Source organism: Pipistrellus hanaki, assembly GCF_964339955.1.
Source record: "Pipistrellus hanaki genome assembly, chromosome: 3".
NCBI lineage: Eukaryota > Metazoa > Chordata > Mammalia > Chiroptera > Vespertilionidae > Pipistrellus > Pipistrellus hanaki.
Genome location: NC_140505.1, coordinates 164,330,096 through 164,340,185, shown reverse-complemented (window position 1 = coordinate 164,340,185; position 10,090 = coordinate 164,330,096). Strand labels below are relative to the sequence as shown.

Sequence of the window (10,090 nt, the reverse complement as noted above, 5' to 3'; positions counted from 1 at the left end):
ATTTTTCAGGAAGCAGCAATAATAAAATGGGAAGTTGAAAATGCAGGCCAAGGGATAATATATCTTTAAGTTCCTTATGGTGTCTTTTTTTGTTGTTGTTTTTTTTAAATACATTTTTATTGATTTCAGAGAAGGAGAGGGGGGGAGAGAAATGGAAATATCAGTGATGAGAGAGAATCATTGATCAGCTGTTTCCTGTGTGCCCCACACTGGGCATGTGCCCTGACCAGGAATAGAACTGTGACCTCCTGGTTCATAGATCAACATTCAACCACTGAGCCATGCTGACTGGGCAGTACCTTATATTTTACCATATACATTACATATTGTTCTCTTACATGAGGATTCATGAGAAAGAATTGCTGGAGGCAAGAACATTCTCAAGGGGCTTGGCTTATCTATAGAAAAGCACTATTTTCAGTGTGACATCATGTGAACTAGATAGTGTCACCTAGTTAGTGGTACTTTAAAATCAATAGAGGTCATGAAGAAACAAATCAGCATCTGACTAACTTACCTATGGAAACAAGGTCAAAAGTACGCAGCTGATAGCTAATGGGCAATATTTATAGGTTGAATCGCTTGACACAGCTAATGAGAGAATGGAACTTGGTGTAGTGGAAAATAACTGATTTTAGTTCACAAGATTGCATATATGATGGTAATCCCATCCTATATAATAAAAGCCTAATATGCAAATCAACTAAACGGCAGAACGACCAGTGGAATGACCAGTCACTATGATGCTCAACACAGGAGCTGCCTCGAGCCCACAGGCCCCAGACCAGCAAGGCAGATACTAGCAGAGGCCCTCTCCTCCCCCCATTGCCCCACAGAGGGAGGCGACTGGTGGCGGTGGCCCCACAGATGGGCCCTGATCGCTGGCCAGGCCTTGGGACCCTACCCATGCAGGAGGTTCATACACCAAGCCTCTAGTAAAATTATAAAGGAGCTGAAAAATTCATTGCCCAGTGACATTATTGCTGTCTTATCTGTTGTAGTACATGTATTAATCACTTTGGTGGTGATAGTCTCTCTAAGACTCAACTTCTTTATCTGTAAAGGGAGATGATAGTTCTCACACATAGATTTTTTTAGAAGGAAATAGCAAATTATTGATGTAAAGGACTTACCTCATAAGAATATTAGCTAATATATATTAGTTCAGTGATTCCCTAATTTTGGGATTTAGTGGACCCATAGGTTAGAAAAATGGAGGTGGGCACAATTAGAATGTCTACTTCTAATATTGGCAAGTGAAGCTATCAAAAAAGAAAAAAAAATTGCCACCACAATCTTCATTTAAAATAGAACATTTTAAAATCCAAGCTGTAGTGAAGGACATAGTCTCAGAATGAAGAACTGTTCTTTAAATTGAATAAATTTAGCTTCATAAAAGACTCAGTCTAATTCTTATTTTTCTTATTTCACCATGAAGTAGGAATTAGATGGTTTATAAGTCTCCCTCCAGTTGTGAAATAATTCAATTCTAATATTCACCCTCCTCCCTAGTCTTTCCTGTTTCTATACTTTCGCATTCTAATTTAGAAATACGGGTTTACAATCTAGTCTGAATGGATTGACTAAGTGGAATGACTGCTCTGAGAAATCATAGAATTAGAGATGAGTCAAATGAAAATGGGCTGGATAAAACAATGGGCACTCTGCCAAGACCGGTTTGGCTCAATGGATAGAGCGTCGGCTTGGGGACTGAAGGGACCCGGGTTCGATTCCAGTCAAGGGCATGTACCTTGGTTGCGGGCATATCCCCAGTGGGGGGTGTGCAAGAGGCAACTGATTGATGACTCTCTCTCATCGATGTTTCTAGCTTTCTGTCTCTCTCCCTTCCTCTCTGTACAAAATCAATAAAATATATTAAAAAAACAAAACAAAACAAAAACAATGGGCACTCTAAGAAAATAGCACAGAAATATGCAATCATTTATCTAACAAATATTCACAGCCTACTATGTGCCACGTACTGGACTAGACGCTAGGCTATGACAAACCAGCAAATAGTGCCCTTGGATTTTATTCCTATCTCTTAGGCCTGGTAGGTTCTTCAGGCTTCAAGATAAATATGATACATTCCTGGGGCTTCGGTTTTTATTGAAGAAGGGGTTTGGATGGGAAGATAGACAGTTTAAAATTTTTATTAAAAACATCTACAAAAAGGAATGATAACACAAAATCTTCATGGATAAAAAGAATAAAATAAAGACAGGTTAACAACAGCCAGTTTGACACTGACCGGATTGGCTCAGTGGATAGAGCGTCAGCCTGCAGACTAAAGGGTCCCAGGTTCGATTCCAGTCAAGGGCATGTACCTTGGTTGTAGGCACATCCCCAGTGGGGAGTGAGTGTGCGGGAGGCAGCTGATGGATGTTTCTCTCTCATCGGTGTTTCTAACTCTATCCCTCTCTCTTCCTCTCTGTAAAAAAAAAATCAATAAAATATATATTTTTAAAAAGAGCCAGTTTGGGTATAGTACCAGATGGGCATGCATAGTTTGCTCTCCTGTGCATGTAAGTTAATGATTATCTGCATTTAGCTCGCATGAATATCATTTGAGGGAACTTGTTAAAATACAGATTCCAGGGCCCTAGAGATTCAGATTCAGTAAGGCTATTGTGAAGCAAGAATTGACTTTAGATAAAAACGCTTGGGGGATTCCTATGTAGTAGTGGTGGTCTATAGATCTTTCTTTGAGAGGCCTTGCCTTAGGGGCTTTTCAGAAGTTTCAGAAGGCAATATGTTTAAAAGGGGAATTCACAAAGTGAACCTGGGCAACATTTCTCCATTAAAGAAACCCATTTCTATTTTATTTATTTATTGCATTCTATCACCACTATCTCTCAGAATGCTGCCAATTTAATATGCTTTCAAGCTTTAGAGATTAATTCTAGATGAGTACTGTATAACGGGTCAATTTTAGAAAGAAGTCCTTGAGAAATTCTTTTTAGACATATTGCTAAAATGCTTGCTGTAGGAGGCTGCCCTGATTCTGGTTTTCAGCTAAGTTGGGATTCTCCCAACTTTTAGTTTTAGTTTTAATACATTTACACTATATATGATTGTATAATGAATGGCTTGGAATTTGGCTTAGAGTTGTATCTTCCCCTTAAATAGGATTCTATTTGTTATCTTTTAAGGATGTCACTGCTCTCCATTTGAAGACCACCAGGAACACATCTGGAGTAGGATACATCTGGGTTCGTTGACTTGATGCAACAAGGCAGAATGCTCACGGTGGGGAATTGTGAGATGTCTCAGGAAGAGGATGTTAGAAATGACATGGGATTTGGCCTTGTGTTTGGTGATTTGGGGAAAGTTCAAGGGATGGGGCCATTGCTCTGGATTCGATTGCTGGCAGGAAGCAGTGATAATTCTATGACAAGGCAACTTAATTATTATCTAAAACACAAGAAGAATGGAATGAGGCTAACACTGACGGGTAAAGAAGTGACAGTCACTTATATTAGACAGGATAGGAGGAGGCTGTTAGGCCATGTTTGTGGTTTGGGAAAATGCTCACATGTTTTTGTTTGTTTGTTTTTTCTGTGTTCAGACATGATTATGAGTGGTCTTGTTTTTGTTAATTCATCATGGTCACAATGGCCTTGGCTGATGTTGGCGTTCTGTGAAGCTGTTTATGTTCAACTGGAGGGCATGGTGATGTAGCTCCAGGCTCTTTGGGCCTACTTTTTTATTTTTAGTTTACCTTTAAACTAAAAATAAAGGGGAAATGTTATTATATGTATGAGTAGAAACTAGATACACCCAAAATATTCACACTAGTTCTGTGTTGACAAGGCTGAGAGGCAGCTCAGTATAAGAGAAAGGGCCTGGGATTACTTTTCCTATTTAATCCCCAAACTGTCCTGTGAATTTGATACTAACATTAACAGCTTCCATTTGCTGAACACCTACTACATGCTTTACACATATATACAACAACTTTACAGGCGGATACATTTTTAAAAAATATATATTTTATTGATTTTTTTACAGAGAGGAAGGGAGAGAGATAGAGAGCTAGAAACGTCGATGAGAGAGAAACATCGACCAGCTGCGTCTTGCACACCCTCCCACTAGGGATATGCCCGCAACCAAGGTACATACCCTTGACGGGAATCGAACCTGGGACCTTTCAGTCAGCAGACTGACGTTCTACCACTGAGCCAAACCGGTTTCGGCAGGCGGGTACATTTTGATCCCCATTTCTCAGACAAGTAGACAACAACATCCCTAGAATCGCGGAGTTATTGAGTGGAATTGCTGGTATATTGGAGGTTCTATGCCTTCTGAGCCTGCTCAGTTTCCACCACCTCAGGATGCCACTCTGTTCAGAAATATGGTGTCTGTAGGTATAGCTGTGGCGGTATCACACCTTCTTGGCAGGACCGTTCTAGACTCATACATCTGAAAGCAGTAACCGGGTCATGGCAGACAAGCCACAACCAAGTTTTCTTCCAGGATTGTGAGTACAGATGGACTGACTAGTCGCCTATGTTGAGCGACTTCAGACCATTTCAAACTTCTGATCACAAAAGTCAGACTGAAAAAAAAAATCTTAGTGTCACACATTCAGAGTTTAAGCTCCAAGAAGTCAAGATCACTTCTTACAGATGAGAAAGTTGTTAGGGTCACTCCTTACAGATGAGAAAGTGTCAGGGTCATTCCTTACGGATGAGGAAGTTGTCAAGGTCATTCCTTACCGGTGAGGACCATGAGGCTTGGCAGGGCATCTGATGTGCGCAGGGATGCCTTGTGGGAGCGGAGGAGGCTGAGAAACCAGGTCTTCTCCCTCCTGCGCCCCATTCTTTTCCTGGCCACAGGGCTGTCGCCCGTCTTGGTGTGCAGTCTCTCAGTCAGAGTTTGTAAACGTGGGCACTCCGTCCAGTCGGCAACTTCAGGATTTCAGAACGGGTTTTGCTGGCGTTCCTTCCGGGAGCTGGTGCTGGCGTGGCGCCCCCTGCGGAGAGGACCCTGGATTTCCCGGCGGAGCCCCAGCCCGGGCGCTCCCCGCGCGGCCGGGGCGCCCCGCTCCGCCCTCCCCGGGGTCCAGGGCGCAGGGCGCGGGGCGGGGCGATCGCGGCGAGGCGCGGGGCGAACAGGAAGGAGGAAGGGCCGGGCGGTGAAGCCGGGCGGAGGTGAAGGACCCAACTCCAGCCTCCCGCACCATGTCGCCGCGCAACCCGGGCACGGAGCTCGGTAAGGGCCCTTCTCCGTCCCCGCGCGTCCGCCCCCCGCGTCCTGCCGCCGCCCGGGGCCCCGGTCCTCGCGGGTGCTCGCCGGCCGCCCCCACCCCCGGCCGAGCCCGGGAGCCCTGACTCTGGGGCCCGCTCCTGCCGGCGGGACACCCAGCCTGCCTTTTCTGAGCCGAGGGGATGAGGAAGGATTGGACTATCAGACTCCCCCTGGCTTCCTTCTAGCTCCCTGATTGCACAGAATCGGACCCCGAACCCCGAACCCCGAACCCCGAACCCCGAGCAAGAAAACTAGTGGAAAACCTCCCTTGCCCACTTGGGGTGGGATCCCTGTGTGATCGAACGCTCCATTTCCAGGGAGTTTCAGCACAACTGTGCCCCAGCAGGGGCCTGGCCGGCACAGGAGTTGTCAGGCCTCCGTACTGTATAACTTAGGGAGAAATTGAGAATGGTTTTAGAGGTATGAAGATTTGTAAAAGTGCCCAATGAATGACTTCACTATCTAAAAAAAAAAAAAAAAAAAAAGTAATTGCTAGAAAACTTGATTGTGATTTCCAGAAAGTGTGAAAAACTTGTAATTCAAACATAGCATGCACCACGGTCGGCCAAAGGTTAAGGATCTCGGTTGAAGTTTTATAACTTGGCTTATCTGTGAGGTGGATCTTGAATTTAGCTGTGTGACACATTCCTTAACCACTCAGTGTTTAACGTTTCTTAACCTGTAAAATGTGGATAATAGTGTTTGCCTCATAAACTGGTTTGGAGATTAAATGAGAGGATGTGTGATGCATTGTGGATACCTAGTAGGTGTTAATAAAAATATTATATAGAGAGTTGTGTTTTTAGGGGTTAAGTTTGAGAGCATTAGCTGTAAATGATATATAACACAGAGGTACTTTAAAAATATATAATTTCTAACTAAACAGTCTAGAGGTAGTCTATAATTTTTATAATGACAGTTGATTTCCTCACCAAATTGATTCCCCTTAAGTCACTGTCTTTTGGGAGTTATGTTTTAAACTCTAGCTCTACTTCTGGAGTGTGAACTTTAGTAATAAAGGAATATTCCCTAGATGGAAGATCATGAAGGATGGCAGTGGGGGCTGGGGGGGGGGGGGAGGGAGAGATAGGGATGGGGTGCAGGTCTTACCTCAGTATCTTCAGGGATGTGACTCTGGCTTTGTGCCCATAGAAGATCAACCTTTATTTTCCTAAACTTAGAGGTTTAATTTTGTTTTTTCAAGAAATACAGTTCAACTATTTTTACTTTCTTTTAAAAAATTGAGATATAATCTCTCTCTCTCTATATATATATAAAAAAGGCTAAGTGACCAACCATACGTATGTCCAACCGACTGACCAGCTGGTACATAATGACATACACTGGTAATTTAAAGATAAACATGCCCTGACCGGTTTGGCTCAGTGATAGAGCGTTGGCCTTTAGACTGAAGGGTCCCAGGTTCAATTCCAGGTAAGGGCATGTACCTTGGTTGAGGGCACATCACTGGTGGAGGGTGTGTAGGAGGCAGCTGATCGATGTTTCTCTCTCATCGATGTTTCTAGCTCTCTCTCCTTCTTCCTTCCTCTCTGTAAAAAAGTCAATAAAATATATATTAAAAAAAGAAAAATAAACGTTGACTCACTCATGCGCAATACATATAAAGTTCTTGCTGGTGCCAATTACATGCATGTTTTAATTTTATAATACTATATTATATATACTATTTTGATGTAGTTTTTTGTAGTAACATAATTACCGCACAAATCTTTCTTCTAATTTCCCTTTCTGTGCACCGAGCCATTAGTTGACATATAACATTTTGCTTTCTTAATTTGTAAGAATTAGAATCACCTCCATTCATTTGTTGAAAAAACAACAACAGTATAGATAGACAAAAACAGTTGCTATATAGAATAAAATACTTCACTATTAATTTATGCAGTATCTTATCTGATGTCTTCCATAGAGTTTTCTAATTAAGTCTTTTAAAATACATATTGTAACTTTTTAAACAAAATTAATTTTAATTTTTATTTTTTGAAATATATTTTTATTGATTTCAGAGAGGAAGAGAGAGGTAGAAAGGTTTCATCAGTGATGAGAATCATTGATCTGCTGCCTCCTGCACGCCTGCTACTGGGGATCGAGCCTGCAACCAGGGCATATGACTTGACTAGAAATCAGTCGGTGATCTCTTGGTTCATAGGTCATTGCTCAACCACTGAACCACACCAGCTGGGCTCTTTTTCTTATTACAAGAGGAATTCATGTTTATTGTAAAAGTTTTAGAAAATATAGTTAGCTCCAAAATTAAAATTATTATTAACCCAATCCTAAGTACTTATATTTTAATGTATATACTTCTAGTTGATAGACTTAAATAAATAGGTTCATTTAACACTGATCCTCATGATAAAATTCTTCAAGGAAAATGTGCTTTTATGATAGCATTTGGAAATGCGAAAGAAGGAGAAACCCTCTAACTTTAGTGTTAACTTTTATTATGTCAGTGTTTAGTGATGAGTGCTATCTGCTAAAGATATTTTCTACTTAAAAATGTTCATTTCTGATTTTCTCCAACTAAACATAAACCTACAGAAACGTTTTTCTTTGGGCAGTGGTAGTCCTATGTGGGTAGGTGACAGATATGTCCTTGTAGAGAGAAGGCTTGGCTAGTTTGGAGTCAGAAGGAAAAAACAAACGAATCCAAATCTGGCCTCCTAGTCAGTAGCCTGTAGCTCCGGCCACGCTGCTGGATTTCTTTGAGCCAGAAATGTGGGCCCTGGACCAGTGACATTGACATTATTGGGGAGCTCATTAAAAATGCAGGCGCTGTGAGGTCTCAGTGAATCGGAAGTGGCTGTGTTGAGGCCTGGCATTCCGAGTCTTAACAAGTATTCTGGGTGGCTCTGGAGCACACCCAACTTGGAGAACCTTGGCCTGTGTTCCTCCAGCAGGTCTGCGGCAGTCGGTCAGGCTGCCCCTCCACATGGACAGCTTCCTTCTCATGCTGTCTTGACTTCCCGTATTTGGCTGCCCCTTTGTGCAGACACCTTCCGTGTTAGGATTGGACTGTGGGCCGCCCCCGTGTATGAGTGTCCCCTCACTTATTTAGGCTCCCATACCCTCCTGTGGGCCATAGTGGCTCCCCCATCAGTCTACCTTACTCACATTCACACCCCGCTTTCTCCCCGATTTAGAACACTTGTTCAGGGGACCAGAATAAAAATGTAAATTTATTGTCATATAGTATATATTTATACAAAATCAAAAACAAACAAAAACAAGTGGAGTGCCCACTTTGCCGGCACTTGTAACTTGTTGCTCATGCTAATAGCTGGGGCACCTCCACATAGATAGCTTCCTTATTTTTTTTATTTTTTATTTTTTAATAAATCTTTATTGTTCATATTATTACAAATGTTCCTCTTCCCCCCCCTCCTCCCCCCCATTGCTCCCCTCCACCAGGTTCCCACCCCACCCTCTGCCCTTTCCCCACCCCTCATTGTCCTCATCCATAGGTGCACAGTTTATGTTCAGTCTCTTCCCACATCCCCCTCTCCCCTTTTCCCCGAGAATCGTCAGTTCACTCCCCTTCCATACCTCTGATTCTATTAATATTGTTAATCAGATTTTTTTTTTTAATTTCCTTGGTTTTTAGATTCACTTGTTGATAGTTATGTATTTGTTCATAGTTTTTATCTTTATTTACTTTCTCTTCTGAAAGAACTCCCTTCAGCAATTCATATAATTCTGGTTTGGTGGTGATGAACTCCTTTAGCTTTTTTTTTTATTGGTGAAGCTCTTTATCTGGCCTTTGATTCTGAGTGATAGCTTTGCTGGGTAGATTATCTTTGGCTGTAGGTTCTTACTATTCATCACCTTGAATATTTCTTGCCATTCCCATCTGGCCTGCATGGTTTCTGTTGAGAAATCAGCTGACAATCGTATGGGTGCTCCTTTATAGGTAACTACCTGCTTTTCTCTTGCTGCTTTTAATATTCTCTCTTTGTCTTTTGCTCTTGGAATTTTAATTATGATTTGTCTTGGTGTGGTCTTCTTTGGATTCCTTTTGTTTGGAGTTCTGTGCGCTTCCTGGACTTGTAAGTCTATTTCTTTTACCAGGTGGGGGAAGTTTTCTTCACTATTTCTTTCAGTATGTTTTTGATATCTTGCTCTCTCTCATCTTTTGGGACCCCCATAATTCTGATGTTGGTTCTCTCAAAGTTGTCCTAGAGGTTTCTTACATTATCTTCAACTTTCTGGATTCTCTTGCCTTCTTGCTTCTGCAGAGGAGTGTCTTCTGGCTCTTTATGTTCCAAATCTTTGACTTGATTCTTGCGAACTTCATTCTGTTTTTAGGACTCTGTATAATATGTTTTATTTCAGACAATGTATTCTTTATTTCTTGTTGATCCCTTATTATCTCTTGTTGATTCCTTATTATTTCTAGTTGATCCCTTTTCAGATCCTCATAGGACTTATCGATCTTTTCTAGGAAATTCTTGAAAAACCTTATAAGCGTGGTTTTGAACTCTATATCCAGTCGCTTTTTGTCTTCCATTTCTTTCGTTTGTGATCTATTTCCTTGTCTCGGCATTTTCACAGCTTCCCTGAGTTGGTAGCCTTAAAGTCTCTGTGTTCTGCTTGGATGGGCGGAGTTTCAGGGAGGAGCCTACAGCCTTGGCTTCTGTCAGCCACGTCAGCCACGCCCTATGCGGCTCCTGAGTCTCAGTGTTTCTCAGGGTCCTTCGGTACTCGCTGCAAGCACCTCTGAGAGTGAGGTGCCCTTGAGTTTCGCCTTCTACCAAACAGTCTAGTCTCTCCCCAATGAGCCCGGAACTGGGGTTCAGTTCAGTTGGAAGTGGGGTTCAGA

At 42.2% G+C, this 10,090-nt stretch overlaps 1 protein-coding gene across 1 annotated transcript in view; it reads left to right on the top strand.

The window, feature by feature from the left end:
• The first annotated feature begins 4,790 nt into the window (after positions 1 to 4,790).
• DERA (deoxyribose-phosphate aldolase) overlaps positions 4,791 to 10,090 on the top strand; it is a 98,932-nt gene continuing 93,632 nt past the window's right edge. The window contains exon 1 of the mRNA XM_084877918.1: positions 4,791 to 5,214. Coding sequence (XP_084734044.1) covers positions 5,184 to 5,214 — 31 coding nt within the window. The 5' untranslated portion in view covers positions 4,791 to 5,183. The remainder of the gene's footprint in view (positions 5,215 to 10,090) is intronic.